The sequence below is a fragment of the Solanum pennellii genome, chromosome 1 (genome assembly GCF_001406875.1).
Source record: "Solanum pennellii chromosome 1, SPENNV200".
NCBI lineage: Eukaryota > Viridiplantae > Streptophyta > Magnoliopsida > Solanales > Solanaceae > Solanum > Solanum pennellii.
The window spans coordinates 73,893,216-73,916,139 of record NC_028637.1 but is presented as its reverse complement, the minus strand read 5'-3'; the positions used below and the strand labels follow the sequence as shown (position 1 = coordinate 73,916,139).

At 30.7% G+C, this 22,924-nt stretch overlaps 1 protein-coding gene across 3 annotated transcripts; it reads left to right on the top strand.

Annotated features, from left to right (window-relative positions):
- The first annotated feature begins 5,834 nt into the window (after positions 1 to 5,834).
- Positions 5,835 to 10,511, top strand: LOC107031974 (phosphoenolpyruvate carboxylase 4-like). Of its 3 annotated transcripts, XM_027912576.1 has the most exons (8): positions 5,835 to 5,892; positions 6,412 to 6,458; positions 7,347 to 7,385; positions 7,972 to 8,086; positions 9,557 to 9,655; positions 9,823 to 9,911; positions 10,290 to 10,411; positions 10,487 to 10,511. In XM_027912576.1, exons 4-7 carry the CDS (start codon positions 8,057 to 8,059, stop codon positions 10,306 to 10,308), a joined length of 237 nt encoding a protein of 78 aa, XP_027768377.1. In that variant the 5' UTR covers positions 5,835 to 5,892; positions 6,412 to 6,458; positions 7,347 to 7,385; positions 7,972 to 8,056; the 3' UTR covers positions 10,309 to 10,411; positions 10,487 to 10,511. The 3 variants fall into 3 exon arrangements, 2 of the variants coding, with proteins under 2 accessions (XP_027768377.1, XP_027768378.1); XM_027912577.1 differs by lacking the exon at positions 7,347 to 7,385 and having other exon boundaries at positions 5,861 to 5,892; XR_003574891.1 differs by lacking the exons at positions 7,347 to 7,385; positions 7,972 to 8,086 and having other exon boundaries at positions 5,878 to 5,892.
- The last annotated feature ends 12,413 nt before the right edge of the window (positions 10,512 to 22,924 follow it).

The window sequence follows — 22,924 nt, the reverse complement described above, 5'->3', positions numbered from 1 at the left end:
ATGATTTTTTTTTAAAAATATTTCATAAAGAAATTTAATAAAAGAGGAGAAAGTGGTGGAGAGGAGTAAGAAAAATAATTGAAATTTTATTTTTTAAAAATCCTTCTTCTTCTTGTTCTTTTTTTTTTTTTGTAGGGGGGAGGGGGGATTGTAATACTTCAATCTTTAATTTTTAATTAATATCAATAGTTTATTATTTAATTTTGTCAAGGTGGAATATTTTATGCATGTGGAATGTTATGTGTCAAGGTTTTCTCAAATGAAAGAGAGAGTATAGTACGCACAAGTGTGTTGTATGAAATTTACAATCTTTATAGTTTAGGTATGAAACAAAAAATAATAATTAATATATCTTAATTTTTAATTCATCCACTTTATAATTAATAAAGGTAAAATAATAAATCTACTATATTAATCATTTTTTTTAAGTATATTCATTTAAAAGTAAACAAGTAATTTGGAACAAAAACTCACAACAAAATGCTTGTGGTCGGAAGCCATGGGAAAGAAATAAATTAATTAAAGGAGAGTTAGGTAGGAAACAAGTCTAGTGGTGAAGAAAAAAGGCAATAGAGTGAGTAAATAATATAGATGGGAGAAATGTTTGAAGTATCTGTTTTACTATGACTGCTTGACATGGATCAAATGTCATTTGAAAATAATTAATAAATTTATTAACCAATATAACTTGAGTTTTATATATATTTGGACTTTAATTAATAATATTTATTGGTCAATTTAACTTGGATTTTAAATATGTTTGGACTCTATTAAAGTGAAATATGAAATGAGTGATCAATAAAATCTAAAAGGGTTAAGGCATAAGAATTCTTTTTAAATTATGTTCTATTTTTTAGTGACACATCTTAAAGTCACTATTAATGTTGTCTCGGATTCGCAAAAAGATATATTAACTTTGTAACCGTCCTATTACCCCATTAAACAATTTTGAATATATATTATTATGTCATTTTTCGATCAGCCCCAAGTTTTAAGAAACTACTGTGTTCACACATCAATTATTATATAACATGTGTTAATTTATTTAAAACGTATTTTTTTATCTTAAATTTTCCCTTTATTTTTTTTAAACTTTATTTATCTCTCTTAGTTTTTGATTTTTATTTTTGATTTATCTTAAATTTCACATAATCTCCCACCTCCCACTTTCAAGTGATTCATTCCTCCATTATTGTTTTTTCTTCACCTCCACCCTATGTCAAATTGAGCCCTACTCCCATTTTTTTTTCTTTTTTTTTCTGGTCAAATTCTTTCTAAAAAATTCATATTATTTTTTTAGACTTTATTGAATTATTGATAGCAAAATTAATTATTTTTCTAAGAAAATTTAGAAGGTATCATAAACTACTCATTTTCTTATAAATCCAAAATTAGAAATGATAACTTTAATAGAATCAATTAATTCCCAAAAGTTGAAAGAACTTAATTGAAATCGGATAAAAAAACTATATGATACTTCCTAATCATTTTGAAATCAAATAGGTTTATGAAATTGTTCGAAATTTAAGAAAATATTTAGATAAAATTATAAAATTAAAGAGAGTAAAATTAATAGTAATAAAAAAGGAAGATGAAGTTGTGATAAGAGTAATGACATTAAAAGTAAGAAGCTTTAATCGATGAAGATGAGAATGGATTTTTGAAGAAGAAAGAAGAAAGAGAAAGAAAAAATAAAAAGGAAAACAAGTTAAAAAAACATGAAAAATAAGAAAATATATTTTATAATAAAGTACTTATAAAAAATAAAATTATATTATTTATTATAAGTTGCTCACTTTCTTTGAGAGTGTGTGGGCGAAAAATGATATAATTATATCTATTCAAAATTATTTAGTGAAGTAATAGAACGATTGCAAAGTTAAGGTGTCTTTTTAAAAATTTGGGACAATTTCAATATTAACTTTGTCTTTTCTCTTAATTTTTTTATGCACTTTGTGCATTTTTTGTGCTGATGTGCACCTAGTGTGACTACACAAGTGAATTTTTTTTAAGCGGCATTAACCAATAGAAATTGGTCAGGTGTCATTAAAAATTATCAAGACAACTAATGCGTAAACTGATAGGCACATATCATTTTTAATTGATTTGACAACACATTGTTTCACATAATTATTGACATTAAAACTTGTATGTATCTAATCATTTTCGTTTCTTTCTTCGTAAAATATTATTTCCTTCCTTAATTATTTTTTCACTTTTATTAGATTTTTATCTTATCACCTTTAATTTTTTTTTTAAAAAAAATTGCTTGGTTTTTTTAAAATATTTTTTATTTTTATAAAATGTGTACTTTGAGATTAATGTTCTTTAATATTTTATTGGGAAAATGTACAAGTATCCCTCAACCTATACCCGGAATCTCACAGACATACTTATATTATATTAAGGTCCTATTACCCGCTGAACTTATTTTATTAATAATTTTCTATCCCTTTTCGATCTACGTGGCACTATCTAGTGAGCGCAACGCTAGTTGACTTTTTTTAAGCTAGTGCCACGTAGGCCGAAAAGGAGTAAAAAAATTACTTATAAAATAAGTTTAGGAGGGTAATACGACCTTAGTATAGTATAAGTGTGTCTCTGAGATTTCGGACATAGGTTGAAGGGGTACTTGTGCATTTTTCCTATTTTATTTGACATTTTCACTTTTTTTCATACTCATCTGAAATTAATTTATTTTAAATACAAAACATGGGAAATCAAATTAAAAGAAAGACAAAAAAACAATAAAAAACAATAATAAATCAACAAAAAAGAGAGAGAAAATAATGAATGAAATTAAAAAGGTGAAAAAAGGACGAAATGACACAGCATAACATCTTATAGATTAAATTAGTAATAAATAGTCCACTTTTGATTTATTAGCAAAAAAAGACTTTGTTTTATTTATTTGGAATTGAATAGTTATTTTTGTTTTTTTTAAAAAATATATATATATTTTTATTCTTCTTATTTTTCTCAAACACACGTTTTAAAAAAAAAGATTGTCTTATCATCCCTATTTTACCTCCCTTTTTTTTGTCTACCATTTTAAAATAGAGTTCTTCAATTTTTTTGTCTCCTTCTTCTTCTTTTTTTCAGAATTCTTTTTATACTTCCATACGTAATTCTCTTCCTAATTTCAACTCTTCCTGTTAATTCAATCTGATTATGAATATCAGACATAAAAATATGCTTTTTTATGGACACTTCTAAAAATCATCTTTATATATAATTTTGTTCTTGTCAAATTAATTGTTGAATTTATGATTAGTAGAATTGAAGTTTTTTCAAATTTGTTTTTGTGAATTAGGTTATTCAACCTTTTTTTGTTTTCTTTCTAAAATCCTTTTCATATGTAAATTTGCTTCTCTTCTAAATTTTTTATTATTCTCCTAAATTTACTAGAGTTTTTGGCAAAAAACATCCTTTAACTATACCCAAAATTTAAACTACATCCTTCAAATATCAGTTGTAGCAGAAAACATCTTTTAACTATACCCTAAACTTAAACTACATCCTTAAAGTATTATTTTTAGCAGAAAACATCTTTAAGTATTTATAAATGAACAACTTTCATCCTTTTGTTAGATATTGTCAAAAAACTAATGGATCTTACGAAAATATGAGCAGATAACGTGACTACCAACAAAAGTTATTCTGCATAATTTCATTACTTACTACAAGAAGTTTTTAGAAAATATAAAAAATCTTAGACATTGTTGCTTACGAAAACTAAAAATGATTGAAAGATGTGCGCATACATAATTTGCCTTTTTCGTAACCGAATGAAGTTGGAGATTAATTATTTTTTATCTTTTTCTTAACCAAATAATTCAATAGATTTTTAGGTCAATCTAATATTGAAGTGACAAAAATATTGATTATGTCTCGTATTTGAGTTTCATTCTACATTATCAGAAGCGGAAGTCTCCAACAAATGTCGCTTCTAGCATATTCAATTGAGAAGAAACATATTTAAACTAATAATATTTTTAATTAAAATTACATGAAAAGTGAATTAAAAAAAGGGTCAAATTAAAATTTTTGCATAATTCTTAACTCAATTACGAAAAAGTTAACGATAATATTTTTGGCATATCTAAGAATAATAATTAGGAAGAGACGACTTAATTTTTGTGGGACATATCGGGTAGTTTTACGAGATATTCAAGTTGAAGGATGAAAATTGCTCACTTTAAAATACTTGAAGGATGTTTTATTGTAAGAATGATACTTTAAGGATGTAGTTTAAGTTTGGAGTTATTGTGAAAGGATGTTTTCTGCTAGAAATGATACTTTAAGGATGTAGTTTAAGTTTGGGGTATAGTTAAAAGATGTTTTTGGCCAAAAACTCAAATTTACTATGTTTATGCAAATCAGATATATTGAATATTTATCGACTGATCCTTTCAATAATTTCTTTTAGTAGATAATTATGTACCATTTCTTGCCCCATTAATTTTGAAGTTTCATCATTTGTGGAACTAAAGTTTTTAAAACTTCTTTTTGGAAAAAATTCAAGTAATAATTTTTTGAAATTTTTGTTTTCAATTTCATAGGTAAGAAAGATTTTCGTTAAAAATCGAAATGATGATTTTGATGAATATAACCCAACCTATACCAATCTCTATTTAAATGAAAGTATACTAGTTTATTATGTGAATACAAATCACTGAATGCACGATGAATACGAACTAATGTATACATAGTGCATTTACCATATACACAAATAAAATCACATGTACAATTAACGAATAAAATTTATATATGTGTAATATTAATCTCATTCTTATATTCATTATAGTAATACGTATAATTGATTGTAATATTCTTATGTATACAATATAAAGTTTATGTATATATGTTACAATTACTGTATACATCAATAAAATTTACATGTTTATTTTTATGAATATTTTTTTGTGTATACATATTCTTTTTATGTATACATTATGCAATCACAACTTTAATTGTTGTATATATACATATGTATTATTACAGTTTCTAATAAAATGTCTTTTAATAATATTTGATTAATTTTATCGATTATGTGATAATTATTACACGTTAGAGCATTAATAACACATTTTCTTACCTTAAAAATAGTCACAATCTTTTAATAAATTATTCAAAGAATTTTAAAAAAATCATTTCCTTAAAAGTTTTTGTAACCTTTTTTAATAGTTTAATTAATAAATATATATTTCACTTCTTAAAAGTAGGCAATCGATTTTCTAATAAACTTTTTATTGTTGTTTGGTAAAAAAGAATAATTCATAAAGTTACAATCAAATATATCTTTGTGTTTTCGTAAATTGATTTACTATTTTTTAAAAATAGACGTTTAAACAAAGTTGAGTTTGAGAATTTAAAGATTTTGAAAAGTTAAATTCCCTAATTATAGGAGTTAAAAACAAGGAAAAAAAATAATTCCACATCTTCTTATTTAATGAGGGTTGGTCGCACATGATTAAAAGAAAAGAAACTATAAAAAGTTGATTTTATTTCTTTTAGGCTAATACATGCTTATTTTATTTTAGGCTATTAATTGCTAATTATTATTTGGCTATATATTGCCAAGTATATATAATAGTAGTATATTTGTGTGAATTCCTTGAAAAAAATTTTTAAACACAAGACAACTTTTTTTAATTAAAGAATTACGTTGTTAACTTACTTTTCTACTATATTAGAAATGGCTTGTTCAACATGCCTCTTTCATCATATCTGAGGGTATTTTTGTCTTTTTCATTCTAAAAGATAACTACGTGTCTTCTTTCCAGGTAATCTTTAGAATGCCTTTTTCATTTTCAATGCACATCACTCTTTACCTTCAAGGCTTCAACTCCAAAAACTTCTCCTTTCTCCAACATTGTTCCAGCCTTCAAGGTAATTTTCTTCATATTGTTTCTTTGTTTTCTTCAAACTTGAAAGTACATTAAAAATGTTCCCCAATTTTATCTTTCGTTGACCACTTCTTATTCCATATGGGTTTATTGTTCATGTTCAATCTGCTTTCAATAGTTTCAATCATTGTGCCTTTAGTTTTTGTTTTGTTCTTGTGTTTTTATCAGAAATCAACTTCGGGATACTCAGATTTTCGTTTTATTTTCTCACATGCAGTAACTAATTTGGTCTTATTTCATAATAATTCTTTTGAACAAAATGAATTTTCCGTCAGAATCAATTTTTTCTGGATTCCTTCAGTTCAATTGGTCTTCTTTCTTCATAATTCTTTTAAATTATAGTTCATATATGGGTTTTCCATTGAAATTAACTTTCTGGTTTCTTCATTTAGTCTTATATTGTTGAATTTTCCATTGAAATTAACTTTCTGGTTTCTTCATTTAGTCTTATATTGTTGAATTTTCTTCACCTCCTTCATTTTGAAATTATTTTCACTTGCAGTGTGACGTTAAAGATATGCAGCTACTTATACCAAAATTGAGCAAAGGGTATGTCCGTTAATGCTTTCTTACGACCTTCATTTCAATTTTTGTGTGCATTAGATTCTTCTATAATTTCGTTAAACTATGAAATGCCCTGTCTTTTAAGGGTGAACTAATTTGTTGTTCTTATGTTTCGAGTTTTGTAAAACTTAGCTATCTTATATGGCTGACTCTAAATATTTTGTTATCTCCATTGATTAATTTTGTAGCAAAATTTTATGCTTTCAGAGTCAAAACATAACTTTTCATCTTGTTCGATTCTTTTGTGCTATTGGCACCAGGTAATTGGTGTGAAGTATATGAGGTTGATTCTTTGTATGTATGTGTCTTATGTTTTAATTATTAATAATTTAATTGTATCTTTTCATGAGTTGAGATCTCTTGTTTAGTTGGTAGTTCTGTCATCGATCTTCAGTTATATATGTGTGTATGATCATATCCATTCATTGTATGAATTTTTTATAATAGTATCTTCATTTTTCTTTATTCTTATTCTGAGGGATAAAATCAGTGATTAATCACCGTCAAAATCTTGCTTTGTTCATATATCATATTCTCAAAACTGCGATGTTTGATGTCGTCTTTGTTGAGTGAATAACTTTCAAGCTCTCTTCTTGTTATTAATCACACCTAACAACTTGGTTAGTATTTCACATATGATTTGCTGGACAAATTGCATCCATATCAATAATTGTGAACACATAATATTCTATAAAAGCAACTGTAGAATTTTAAGGATATAATACTTTATGTTTTGCTCATAAATTTGGCGTCTTCACAAAACAGAATTATAGATTTCTTTTAATTATAAGGAATAGTTGACTCATTGCTATGTTACAGTTATACCATATAGCTGGAATGTTTCGACACTAATTTATGTCGTTACATGTTTAGGCTTTCGCACAAAGAAAGAGCTATGGTAGTGGTTACCATGTAAGATCCCTTGTTTATGCTGTTTGTTTTCATTTGTTTAACCTCCAAATGAATGTCATTGTTCCCATAATTGCTATGATTTTATCCACCAAGGTTAATCATCTTACTTTGATGATATTCGTTATGTTTGTTGATTTAGAAATATGTAGGGGGATAAGGTTTTATGGAATATTGGCATCTTGATAGTATTTGAGTAAGTTTGCAAAGATGATAAATATGCTCAAGGAAACACTCATAGTTCAGTGATCGTTGAAGATATTAACTCTACAACTCCACAACGAATCAATACGTTTTAAATATCTTCTCATCTCACTAATTGCATACATGTAGTATGTGAATCAAGAAGTCCTATCTTCTTTCTAGGTAATAGACAAAAGATGAAGCTTAGTCAAAAGTGTTAAAACTTTCAAGCAATATAATTATTAATCATAATTTAACAAGAACAACAATTGTGAACAAGAATCAAGTAGAAAAAGAGTACATGTTTCGCTCATCAGTTCTTTTTCATGAGAAATGAATCATGTGGCGATTGCTCAGAAATTATTGTGGACCAAAAAACAATATTAACCAACACTGAAATAAACAGGGAGCCATGAATTCTGTTCCAGAGGCATCATAAAATCCAAACTCGCCCACAAACATATCAAGTGTTCGCTGTAGGAGCATAGGAAATGCAATGCAAAGACATGATCAAAGTCCCAGTAAGTTACCAACTGATTTTTTCTTTATGAATACCTAAATGCAGAACTGACAAAATCCTAAAGTGACTTGTATTTTCTTATCTTAGCCGTTCTTTTACTGTCTTTGTAAGCATATACTTTTGGTAGGTCGTATTTTCTCTGCTTGTCCATAGAGAGATTTATTTCAAATAATAATAATAGTAACCGCCAATGTCTCAATATGTTTATGACAAACTTTAAAGATCACTTCCAAATAAACTGGAGAAAATGCTAGCATACAAGCTAAAAGTTCTCTTACCGATTCCACTGCATAAACAGGAACCATCAAGATCAGTCCAATCAAAAACTTCTGCTCCTGTAATGATAAATAATTCAGTCGTATCAGTTTCTCTAAGACAATTAAGCTAAGCAATGTCACAATGACCAGGTATCTGTACAAAAATAACAATACAAGCACGTATTCAATCAAGCACCACAAACTGATCCAAAAAGAAAAGATCAGCAGCCCATAGGATCAAATGATGTATGCAAATAAAAAATAACTTCAAGAAGATTGAGCAGGTGTAAGCAAAAACCTCAGGCTGCTTGTATGCAGCTAGATGCTCAACAATTAGATACTTAGACAGGACAACAGCCACCAAAACGAAAAAGCCAGCACTGTATACAGCCCAACTATAAACTGGAGATGATACTTCATTCCGCTCGGGACTCTCTTTGGAGAGTCCCTTCTTTCCAATCTATAAATATAGTACTGGCTCGCTATTTATATTATTTCTGCTTGACCAAGTCTGCTGTGATGTTTTGATTTTTCCACTTTTCTATATTAACAAATGTCAGTTTTTGATTTCTCCCATCTCTTTTTGGCTGGTGTGTTGTTATTTTCACATTGTTTTGTTCATTAATTCGATCTGGGTCTCTTCATACTTGTAATTTTTTTTTAATTTGAGTTTGTTGTTGATGTTCTATTTTTGCTTTTGCTTAGGAGAAGTTTTGTTGTTTCATTTTTTCATTCGCCAATGTTGCGTTTCAATGTTTTGTTGTCACATGCAGTAATTAATTTGACCTTCTTTCTGTTCATATGGATTTTTGGTGCAATTAAAGGGGAAAAAATTCAGAACAAATTCTATTCCTAGCGAATCAACTTTTTGGTTAGCTTGGCGTTATCAATTAAAGAGTTGTTGGAGTAGGGATGGGCATAAAATCGGAAAGACTGGACCGGAAAGTGATATTAGGTAGTGAGTATCAAAGCCATATCATTATACTCTTTTAGTATATTGAGTAACAAGGTAGATAGCTGATTCTTGGATTGGGAAATGATATTGGATAGGGAGTAAACTAATGAGTACCTAAGTTTTTACCACTTGGTGAAGTGTATTCATGTTGCAATTTAATTAGCTGACAAAGACTGTGGCTTGAGCTCCTTTATTACATTGTTGGTTCCTATTCTTCGTCTTTGACCTGAATGATTTTTCTAAAACCTTTCTATTATAGGTTCCGCCTGATGTCAAAGAAGTCTTGGACACGTTCAAAGTAGCAGCTGAATTAGGAAGCGATTCACTTGGAGCTTATGTTATTTCCATGGCTTCAAATGTATTATCAATATCAATATTCACATGGTGTACTCATAGGGCTACCTTTGGCAGTGGTGGAGTGGCTCAGCTAAATCTGCCCAAAGGATATCTGATCTCAAGTTTTAGGCTACTTGTTTCCGTTTTCTATTATATATACTTACATTTTGATGCATGTTCATTTGGCAGGCCAGTGACGTCCTAGCTGTAGAGCTTTTACAGAAGGATGCAGGCCTTGCTGTTGCTGGGGAACTAGGCAGGCCTTGTCCTGGTGGAACGTAAGACTGATATCTCTTTGGTTGCCGATGCAATAATAGAACTTTCTTCATGAACTTGCGCAAAAACTTATGTGCATTTGGATGTCTGGTTGTGCACTAAATTTTCAGAATTAATATGATCTATATTCATGCAGTAGGGCTAATGTTAAGCCAATGAATTGTCTTTTCAGTTTTCATCTTATGCTGGTACTTGTAAAATTTCCATCTCATGGAAGGTGGTAATTTTTCAATTCTTATTATTTATCTGCATTCAGACAAGTTCACATGCCTAAGGGGCAATCTCTTTTCCCCTTAGATGATTGGATATAATCTTTATGCTCTTCCTTTCTTTCTTACATTGTAGGATTAATCTTTAATGCTAAATATTTATGTATACAGATGTGGTTCCTCTGTTTGAGACCGTCAAAGACTTGAGAGAAGCTGGCTCAGTGATTAGAAGATTACTATCAATTGATTGGTATAGGGACCACGTCATAAAGAACCACAATGGGCATCAGGAGGTATTTATGACATGATGCATTAGGCTATCTAAAAAAGTTTCACTTTTGGGCTTAGCTCATGGTTGGTGTGCACAGGTTATGGTTGGTTATTCTGATTCTGGAAAAGATGCTGGCCGTTTCACTGCTGCATGGGAGCTTTACAAAGCTCAAGAAGATGTTGTAGCTGCATGTAATGAATATGGAATAAAAATAACTCTATTCCATGGACGCGGTGGAAGCATTGGCCGTGGTGGTGGTCCTACATACCTTGCAATTCAATCCCAGCCACCTGATCTGTTATGGTTAGTTTCCAGTTAAACTGTCTTGAAGTTCCTAATACATGCTATGTACCTGAAGAATTGTTTTAATTATATCATGGGTGCGTTGATTAAGATTAGGTTGTTCATAACCATATAGTTCCAGTCACCATGTGGTAATAACTGGCTACTCCATCTTAATGTCAAGACAAGGGGAGTATAGTTGGATAGGAATTGGTTTTACTAAAGATATCATATATTTCCATAATTATCCGGGAGAGAAAGACAGACGTGTATGTGTTCATCACCCTATTTTAGAATTCATTGAATTGCCACAAATTTTCTTCCTACCTTTGTTGCTTCCTCTTTGTCTAAGTCTTTTTAACTTCCTATCTGACCACTCACAATATGCTCTCTAACTTATCATGCATAACAAAATTTGACTAGATAATCAAAAATATGGCACAACCTGTGGACATAAGTTTGCTGATTCTTAAACTAAGTTTTTGCGCTTCTTTGCTATCAGAAAAGCCTTAACATCACCTCCCTGCAATGCACTAAGAAGTTTTTTTAATTTATTGCTGAAATTATCAGGGTTCTCTTAGATCTACGGAACAAGGAGAAATGGTGCAGGCGAAATTCGGATTACCCCAAATGGCTGTTCGGCAGCTAGAGATATACACTACAGCTGTTCTACTTGCTACTTTACGTCCCCCACAGCCTCCAAGGGAACAAAAATGGCGTAATCTGATGGATGACATATCAAATTTGAGCTGCAGGAATTATAGAAGCACAGTATATGAAAACCCTGAGTTCCTTACTTCTACGAAGCAACACCTCAGGCTGAGCTAGGATATCTCAACATTGGTAGCCGTCCAACAAGGAGAAAGAGTTCAGGTGGAATCAGTCAACTCCGTGCAATTCCATGGATATTTGCATGGACAAGACAAGTACATCGAAAGAAAAGGGCGAGGTGACGCAGGCCTATGGAGATTGTTGAAAAAATTAATGTATGAAAGTTGAATCAAATAACAACACCGTAGGCTAATTGGTGAGTATTCATTACATATAAATTAGAACAAAATATTTACTCATTATATATGGTGATAAGTAAAACATGAGAGATTCGTGTAATGTACAAAGGGGATGCTTTTGCTTTCTGACATATATGTAAAATATGATCGGCTTCTTCATTGCAATGATATTATACCACTTATAATTCACTAATGTGAAAATCAGATCTTTTATATAATGCACTAATTTTTTTAAAATAATGATCCTTTAATGTTGGGCCGTGCTTTGCACGGCCATGCTCTATCTAGTGCTTTAAAGAAAAGACAAGGAGAATGAAAAAAAAAATTTAATGTTATTTTAAAAGTAATAAATATTTACATACGTGCCTTCTTTTTTTTTTTAAATGAAAAATGCTAGATTGATGAAACTACTTTCATAAAGCAAATATCGTATAAAGATACAAAATTGCAAAGATATAATTTTTAAAATAATCATGATGTATCTTGTTATTGTTATCATACATAAATGATATGTTTCTACCATATTTTTAGTCAAAACAAATTTGATTTCTTTCCACTCAATTGTATGGGCCGAACTCATGATTTTAACAATTATTATAGACTTTAAGACAGGTGGATCAAAGTTCAATTAATTTGGATTCGGGTAAAAAGACACAAGTCAAATTATTTCTTCTTTCCTTATTATTATTCAATGTTGTTAATTAGCTAACTTTATTTATTTTTCTTATGGTTTAATTTAATTAAGTCCCTCAAGATAGTCTTTCTTATTTTTGAAATCTATATTATTTACTTATTCATATATATTCAGTTACATATAACTGATTGTCTTTATAAGAATTATGTCATCTTTCCCCTAAAAGTAACAACTAAAAATTATCTTCCTTTTTTTTTTTAAATATAGTTAAATTTGGAAAGTTACTAGAAAAGTCATTTTAGTCAAATCGCCGGTCAACCGCAAGTTAGCGGACATTTCGAGAGCCTAACATTGTCACACTCCGAGCCTATACCCTGGACGTGACCGTCTCCCAATGACCATTATTGGCCTTGAGCGACCCCTTGGCTTGACTTACTTAACTCAACGGAAGACTTAACTCAATATAACTAAGAAACATTCTCACAAAGATAACTTAAATAAATGTCTTTTGTCAAAATGTCACTTAAGTCTCAAAATAAAATATTTGAAATGCAAATAAAGAAAGACTCAAAAACTAAACTATCTGACATACTATTTGTGTATGAAGCCTCTATAATACTAATATGAATGTTGGGACAAATCCCACAACATTCTATAAATGAAAATACTGAAAATCAGTAAACATGTGTCTTCCGGAATGCAAGGAGGCTCACCAGTGACTCCGAGTGCTTAGCTGGATCAAGGAGGCACTGGATGGTGCTGATCCTAGTTACTGTGTTTGCATCATGATACGATGCAGGCCAACTGACATCAATACATTGAATGTACGAGTATGCGAGTTGGAATGCTAAACAATAACTTAAGCTCGAAAAAAAATAAGAAGAAACATTTACCTTGGCTCTCTCAACTCATGAAATACTGAACTTAATATAAAACAATGATGACATATGCAATATACATAAAGCTTGTGAAACAGTGTAAACAACTTAGTTCGTTAAAGAAAATGCAATAAGAACTCAACATTACTTATATATGAAAGTAATATAGTTTCAGTGGGAGATTCTCTAACCGAAAACCACCACTATCAGCCTAAGTGATGATACAATGCCTTTTCTACGCTACCAGAACCGTCATATACTTGGTAGTCGCATAGAACTCCTTAACTTATTGGATCCACTAACTTAAGTTACGTGATCATTAAAAAGTATGACCCTTTAACAACAATGATAACTACATGGTTTACATGGAGACTTGAGTTAATATGAACTCTCATCCCCACGTCGGTGCTCAATACTACTCCTAAAATATACTTTAGCTCATGCATTTAAAAACAACTTCATTTTTTTGAATTGAGATAATTTCTCAACACTTAGCTTTATAAAGCTCTCTTGGAATCAATGTTACCTTTTCTTGTTCAACTCTCTTTCGGAAAATCTAAGTTTCCTCTTAACTTAAATGTGAAAATTTATAAACTTTTCGGAAATACTTAGTTCCCTTCTAACTTTTGAGAAATTAACTCAACTTTTTACTCTTTGCTTAACTTGAAAACTTGAGTATTGATCAACTCTTAGGGAATACTTAGTTCTCTTATATTTCTTGAAAGAAAGACTTCAACTTTTACTCTTCACTTTAAATTGAAACTTGAGCCTTATAAAGAAGTTTAAAACGTTTAATAAGGACTATTGATAACCTTTAAAAACTTTGATTTGACTTACTTCTTAACTTTAGACTTGACTCTTAACTTCTTTGACTTTGATCTTAACTTTTCTTGAATTGGATTATGGATTCAAGGTTATGATTTGTGTTCTTCGGTGATTTCTAGGTGTTTGGATTTCATTTGAAGTAATAGGAATCATCTTAAAGTGTTGATATACCTTGGAAGGACTTAAAAGGGCTAAACTACAAAAATTGGGTAAAAAACGCTGATTTGGGCGCGCTGTGCCAACCCAATTGACTGAGAATTGGTTCTGACGCACTGGTGGTGCGCCACACTAGGACCCAGTGACTGAGGCCAGTTTTTTGGGGCACTGCAGGTTCGACGCGCCTTGCCTTGCCCAGGTGCGTCTGATGAATTTTTCAACTCATTTTCGTCTCCAAACGCTCCAAACCTACCTAATTCTTTCACCAAACACTAGGGACTATTTGTACTCTTATTACCCACAGGATTCAACTCGGAAACAACCCAAAGAAACAAGAATCAAACAACAATAGGCATCAAACAATTCAATCAGCGAGAATTCGATATTTTTCTTCAAGAACTTCACCTTTTAACATGTAGACAACTGATAAATAGCTGAATTGAAACAAATTGATGTGTGGGTGACTAACCCAACACAAAAGATCTCACATGCCTTGATAGGGATCACCCTTGACGAAATCCACTCGAAGTTCTTGACGTTCTTGGCGAATTCTTGAAGTTTCTCCCTTCTCTTCTTCTTTTATCTCTTCTCCAAGCCCTAAGCGTGAAATTGATTTCTCAAAACTGACTTAATGCATATTTTTACCTCTAATAAACCCTTAAAATGAATTACGAAAATAAGTGATAAAAAGACAAGTTTGACCTTCCTTAAATCCGGAATTGGACTTTCCTCACTTCAACAATCCGACTTTCAATAGGCATATCTCCCTCATACGATATCGAAAATGCGCAAACTCAGCGGCATTGGAAAGATATCTCCAAGAGATTTTCAAACATATCATTAACTACCTCTAGCTCATCCTGAGCTAGGAGTTATAGCCTTTTGAAAATGAATAAAACTCACTTTCTTAACTTAGACAAACTTTCCAGATTTCTCCTTTTCTTTCCAAAACGAATATTGTTAGTTTCTTAGCTTATTCCTAGCTATTTCGAGTTACGAGATGTTACAAAAAATTTCTTAGAATTTACATTGAACTTCGAACCCATTTTTCAAATTGATTTTTGTCTGTTTAAATCTTTTTGAGAACTTGTAGTTTCTTGATTTTTATCAAAAAATCAGTGACGGCTCTGTTCTTTTGGAAATTTGATTTCTATTCAATAATAAGTTTCATCGATTTTTCAAACACCTAGTCAAATTTCTTTGATTTTATTTTTTTAAGTAAAACACACTTTGAAACCCAACGACGAAGAAAACTGTGAAACCTTAGCCGCGAAATGAGGAAGAAGGGGTGAAATCATTGACGGAAAATAAGGAAATGAGGGGGAAAATAGTAATTAAGATTTAGGGATTTAGTCTACGTGGAGTAGAATCCTATTGGTGTTCAATATCACATCCACATGACATTTAACAACTTTTATAATAAAAAGGACACTTTTGATCCAACAGTTTGACGGAAAGGATCTTATGAGCCGAAATATAGTTTAAGGGTAAATATGAGCTATTTGAGATAGTTTAAGGGCCTTTTTTACCCTTTTCCTTTTAGTCTACGTGGCAGTGGAATCATATTGGCATGCAATGTGGCATCCATGTAGCATCCACATGACATCTATCAACTTTTGTTAATAAGAAGGATACTTTTGACCCAATAGTTTTATAGGAAGGGAAGTTTTGAGCCGAAGTATAGTTTAAAGGTATATATGAGCTATTTCAGATAGTTTAAGGGGGTTTTGTACCCTTTTTCGATTTCATTATAAGAAATTTTTAAAATGTCATGAGCAAATTCCTGGTCAGATTTAGACCATTTGATTTTCAATAAATTAAATATATCAGATAAATTAGGACAGAGAGAGTAATAAAATTTATGATCAATAATGACTGTGGTGAAGTGATAAGTACTTTTTTAGTCTTGAACTCTCAACCACAAGTCTTACATTCGAGTCCGCCTAATATGAAATCGTCTTCCTTTGATAGGTGTAGCACAATCAAATTAAGAGAGAGAAATTAAATTCAATATAGTTTGTGGTATTAGACTAACCTCAATATCTCTCCCTTTTATTCTCCATTTAAAACTTAAATAAATTCATTACTTTCACTTTATTTGAAGCTTCTTTGTATAAACTTATAATTCATTGCTTATAAAATAAAAATAGCAACTGCAAATCTTTCCTTATGAAACAGATATTCATGTTTGGAATTTACTTTTAATTAAAGTAGATTCGAGTGTTATAATTTAAAAAATAAAAGTATTATTTTTTCACAAAAATTTTAGCACACATATTATTGAAAATTTAGCTAACTTTAACACTTGTTCCAGTCATGCACAATCGATTTTAACATATACATGAAAAAATTCACAGCCATAGGATTTAAATCTTAATTGATTCTGACATGTGTTTCTGTCATGTATAATTAGAATCATGCATATATGAAAAAACTAAAAAGGTTTCAAATAAGTTTATTACATTTATTATTATTATGACAAATTAATGATTGAAGTTTGTGATTTATTGTTTGAATGTATGCGTCCACTATTAGTCAACGGATCAAGTTCCTTGACTCATCATGAATAGTAACTGAAAAAAAGGTGCAGAAGATAAATAGCTCAAAGTAAATCAGACACATGGATGTTACGTGGAAACCCTCTTGCTCAAGGGCGGTGAAAATCACGACATGTCCTCACAGAATTTTAATCCAAACTCCATTTCACTAAAATGAAGTAACGATACAACTTCTTGTTATGTCATGTATTAAGGTTAGGAAAACAAAAACAGAAAACAAATGAAATAGACAGAAAATAAATAACCTGAGTCAACAGAACCCACTATATTTCCTTAGGAACCCCTCAAGTACCCGAGGTTGCATATTAATTCCTCCCAATATGAAATGGATCAACCTACTAGAAAAGCAGCGGTACCTCAAATTTCAATAATTTCAGCAAAGGCAAGAACAACAAAGCGACCACACACAAACTCAGTCGATCGACAATTTATTTTTGTAAGATAATGTATGCAGTTGAAGAACGAATAAGGATCCACTTGCAGCAAGGAACGCGTCCGTTCCAACAATGGTGAGAACACATCTGTTCAGACGTATCTTTCTAGAAAGTTGTGTCTTTTGAAAAAAATAATGTCTTTTCGGAAGAAACATGTCCCTTTTGAACGAATTTACCCTTAAGCGCAAATTTCAAATAAATTCGTTACACAAAATTAATTTTATTACTTAATTAACATTTTGAATTTATTTATAAGAGAGAAAAAATCAATTAATGAGATTGATTAATTAAATCAAATTCAAATTCAAATTCGAAATTGAAGCCGAAGTCGAACGAGCGACGACGACGACACGAGGGGGCACATTCTTCTTAACCCTTTAAGAATTAAAGGAAGTGTTTCCTAATATAAGGACACCAATTTTTATTTCTTCTACCAATATGAGAAAAATGACTTTTAATCTTCAAAGACTTTTTATTTGAAATGACTTTTTATTTTCCCTTCAAATCGGTTCCCCCACATTTTTCATTTTTTCTTATTATTTTCCATTCAAACCTTGATAAAATCCAATAATCTCTCACATGGATGTGGAATGACTATTGTTAAAACATATGCATAAAAAACTTGTGTGTCTCGTAAGTAAGGGGTTAATCGCATTCGAAGTAGGTTTTCCTTTGAACTTTCCATAGTGAACATATATCAAATAGATTTTGATATATTTGAACCGTCAAGATTTCATGTATACCTAGACATTATCATTCATAAAATAAACCCTTGCACTATTTTTGGCTCTCATTATTTTTTTTGTTTCAGCCATAAAGACATCTTGGTTAATAAGTGCTTGGAGAACTGGTCTTACCAGATTCCTTTGAAGCGCCTTACACTTCACACTTACATAGGTGGTTTCTAAATGTATTATCCCGTAGATACACTATTTAATATACCATATATCAAATTTAGAAACTATTAAAAAGTCATTATGCATTTTACTTGGTTACTAGACATTGTCTAATCATGAGAATGAACCGTAAAATAATTTCTGACAATGTTGAACCGTCATCTATGACTTTTTTTATCTCCATGAACCTAGATCTTGGGATCTCCAGTATTCTAGGTTGATTTACCGCCACGATGACTTATTTTCGTCCATAGTCTCATTCCCCTTGATGACCTCTCTACTCCCTCTCTACTTAGGCCTTTTGTAAGTGGATCCGTCACATTATCCTTTGTCTATACATAGTCAATTGTGATAATTCCACTAGAGAATAATTTCTAACAGAGTTTTGTCTACGTCGTTTGTGATGAGACTTCCCGTTATACATAACGCTTCCAGTCCTTCCTATTGCAGCTTGACTATCACAGTGCATGCATATAGGGGCCATTGTTTTGGGCCAAAATGAATTATCTTCTAATAAATTTCGGAGCAATTCAGCTTCTTCACCTGCCTTGTCAAAGGTGATTAATTAAGACTCCATTGTAGAGCGAGCTATACATGTTTGTTTGGATGATTTGCAAGATATTGTTCCTCCACCAATAGTGAAAACATCCATTTGTGGATTTCGTTTCAGTTGACCCAATAATTCAATTTGCATCACAATATCCTTCAACAGCTGGTGGATATTTGTGTAATGGAAAGCATAGTATTGAGTGTCATCTAAGTACACCAAAATTCTCTTAATTGTCATCGAATGATTTTAATTGAAATTACTTATGTATCAACTCAGTTTACTTATAGTGCAGGCTATGTTAGGTCGTGTAAAGTTCATGACACACGTCAAACTTCCCAATACTCTGACATAATTCAATTGAGACTGACTTTAACCTTTATTCTTTGCAAGATTAAGGTTCACATCAATTGGAATCTTTGCCTTTTTGAAATTCAAATACTTGAACTTTTCAAGTACCTTTTGAATATAATGAGATTGAGACAATGCTAGACCATTAGGAATTTTATGAATCTTAATTTCCAATATCTAATTGGAAACTCCTAGATCTTTGATATCAAACATACTAGCGAGCATACACTTAGTAGTTTTTTCATTTACAATGTTCTTGATCATTATCAGCATTTCATCGACATATAGGCATACACTGACCTCCTGATTTGGATTGTCTTTAATGTAGACACATTTATCACATCCATTGATCTTAAGTCTATATTAATACATCGTTTGATCAATTTCTGCATGCCATTGTTTCGGTGCTTGTTTTAGTTAGTCCATAAAGTGACTTAACAAGTTTGCATATTTGTTTTCTTTAAGGGGAACTACAAAGCGCTCAGGTTGTTTCATGTAAATCTCTTCTTCCAACTCTCCATTTAGGAAAGTGGCTTTCACATCCATTTGATGGATTTCAAGAGCATATATTGCAGCTAGGGTAATTAACATCTGAATTGATGTAATCCTAGTCATTGGCGAGTATGTCCCAAAAAAATCAAGACCTTCTTTGTGTGTAAAACCTTTGACAACAAGTCTTGTTTTATATTTGTCAATAGTTTCACCATCTTTCAACTTCCTTTTGAAAATTCATTTCGAACCCAAGGGTTTGTTTCCTGAAGGAAGATCAACCACTTGCAGCAAGGAACGCGTCTGTTCAGACAATGGTGTGAACACATCTGTTCAAACATGTCTTTAAGAATGTTGTGTCTTTTGGAAAAAATAACGTCCTTTGGGAAGGAACATGTCCCTTCAGAACGACTTTACCGTTACACGCGAATTTTAAATAAATTTGTTTCGCAAAATTAATTTTGTTACTTAATTAACATTCCAAATTAATTTATAAGAGAAAGAAAATCAATTAATGAGATTGATTAATTAAATTTTTGCTAAAAATATTATTAATCAATCATTTATAAAAGTCGAGGACAAGCTACGCCGATGACGATGGCGCGAGGGGGCACCTTCTTCTTAATCCTTTAAGAACTAAAGGAAGTGTTTCCTAATATAAGGAAAACAATTTTTCTTTCTTCTACCAATATGGGAGAAATGACTTTTCAGTTTCAAAGACTTTTTACTCAAAATGACTTTTCATTTTTCCTCCAAATTAGTTCCCCCACATTTTTCATTTTCTCTTCTTATTTCCCATTCACACCTTGATAAAACCCAACACTTCTTGAAACATAGGAATTTAACTGTAAATTCCTTCCCCCTCACTATAGAAACTCTACCACAAAGAGAGCAAACTAAGCATATACAACACTGCCCACTAAGCCACCTAACTCCAGATAATTCAGACTTCAACTGAGAAGATACAACACTATCCACTAAACCACCTAACTGTAGATGATTTAGAATTTGACTAAGCAGATACAATATTTTCCACCAAATTAGTTAACCCTAAATGACTTTTAGACTTTAACTTAGCAACAACTGCGTTACCCACTAAACCATCTAACTCTAGATGACTTAAAATTTGACTAAACAACAACAATGTTGACCACTAAATCAATCAACACTTAACCGATTTAGACTGTACTTCAGCAATGAAACAAGAATCTAATTCCTTTATTACATAGGAATAGATTTACAAGATAAGCACTGAAGTATACACCATAAGACAACTAAGACGGAAATAGCTCTATAAGGTCCATGTTGCTCTTGAGTAGTGTTCTTCCATGAAGATGACCTTTTCTTTTTAGCTTATGAATTTTCAGAAATTCACAACTTTGTTTGCCGAATCTTGAGTTTGTGTTTTATAGAAAAGATCATATCAAAACGGACACAAACCCTTGGGACAAGTTCATTGGCTTAAAGGTTGTTATTATGAAAAGTTGTGAACCAACCGCATCAGAGTTGACAACCTTTTGATAGTTATCTTTTTGTACTTTTCTTGCACCAACAAGGGTTTTGACCACTTAAACAAACAACTTAGTCCCCCTTTCCTATTGGTGAAGTATGTTGCACATCTCACCAACCAACCCGACAAGACAGCTGTAAAGATAGCTTTACAATTGTGCACCACTTTGAATCTGGAAAGAAGTACTCTTGTAAGGACCAGATCCCTACATTTGTGAGGATCATCATAATACTACACTACCAGAAAATGCGCTTAATGCTACAGAACACATTGTAGCTAAATATGAAATTTTCCGTAGCTAAACACTTTAACCATAAAATATTTTTTCGTAGCATTCGTGGTAAGATGTAGGGTGGCTAAAAGTTAGCTACAAACTTTACATGGTCCGTGACCAAGGACTAATACTTATAACTACAAAAAAAAATGTGTTGTAGCTATGATAGTTAAAATAATTTGCTGCGAAAAATTTACTTGTAGCAAATAATTTTACTCTTTTGCCAAACAAATAGCAATTTTATATTGTAGACACAGTGCATTCTATTGTGGCAAATGACTTGATTTATTTGTTATGAAAATTCAAAATTTGTGGTTATTTCATATTTTTAATCTTGTGGCACTAATACTTGTATTTAGCTACAAACTAGAAAATCTATAGCTATAAAATCAAAGTATTTGCCACAAATATCTTTTTCACAAAGCTAAGATCTCATACTCTTTGCCATACATAAATTATAGCTAGTAGTTTTAATTTGCTAAGACAAGAAAAATGTATTGCCTATTTTTGATAATTACGTGTAGATTTAGCTATTACCATCGGAATTCATTGCTACAAATTTAATATTACTGCATAAACATTAATAATCACAAGAATTTTTATAATATAGCTAAAAAGTAGATTTCAAAGAATTCCATTACCGGAAAATCTTTGTTGGTAAAAAAAAAGCTACATAATATAATTCCAAATAGATTTTTGAGATTTCAAAATGATTCTCTTACATATAATTACATTTTACAATTTTGAGAACAATCACAATATACAATTCTTGTAAGACGTCATCTTGTTTGAGTCCAAAGCAACATAATTTTCCCCTATCTCTCCAATCTACTTTCACAATCTTCAATTGTACTTTAGCTTTATAACATCGGTCCCAATTCACCATTTATATGCTCTTTTTCCGTAAATCTACCTATCAATAACGGTACAGTATTATAGCACAAAAAGAATAATGATTCAAAATTTCAAGGAGAAAATAATATTTCTTGAATTTTTTTTTTCAAAAAATGTTTAGCAAAATGAAAACCAAAAAAAACAAAGTAAACAAGAATTAATCCAATCAATAAATTTTAAATTTTTAAAAATAAGTAGATATATATCTCAATTTTCAGTATCAAGTATCAAATTTATACCTAGATATATATCTTAAGATTCAATACCAATTATTAAATTAATACCTAGGTAAAATATTTACTTTCAAATTGACAAATAGAATATAATTGTGTATGAAAAATTATTTGTGGTTCAAATCTTTTCTCAAACCTATACATAATAGAAGAAGACCATGTAAAACATAAAAAATAAAAGCATAATATCAAAAATAAAAAAATTTGAGATAAGAAAGGGTGAGGGAAGAGGGAGCAGACGAAAATGGCGTGGGAAGAGGAAAAAGAGTTTCTAGGTTTTGATGAGTATCAAGGGGGAATAATCTATTTAATTGGGTTTTTTAAAATTTTAGTGGGATTTTGATGTTTTTGTAAATTTTTGATTTTTTGGGAAGAGTTTTTTGGATCCAAATGGGGAAAGGGAAGGGTGAAGTCTGGATTGAGAGATAATTTTAGGAAGTTTTTGCTTTATTTATAGTTATTATTATCTTTTATTATTATATGTATAACTATATATATATATTCTTAGGTTTTATTTAAAGTTTTTGTAAAGTTATTTTGGAAGTCGTTCGGGTTTCCCGAAAG

Coding starts and splice junctions, on each gene's coding strand:
- LOC107031974 (XM_027912576.1), top strand. CDS start 8,057: ATGCAATGCAAAGACATGATCAAAGTCCCA. Junction 8,087..9,556: donor AAGACATGATCAAAGTCCCA/GTAAGTTACCAA, acceptor TTTCTATTATAG/GTTCCGCCTGATGTCAAAGA. Junction 9,656..9,822: donor TTATTTCCATGGCTTCAAAT/GTATTATCAATA, acceptor TTCATTTGGCAG/GCCAGTGACGTCCTAGCTGT.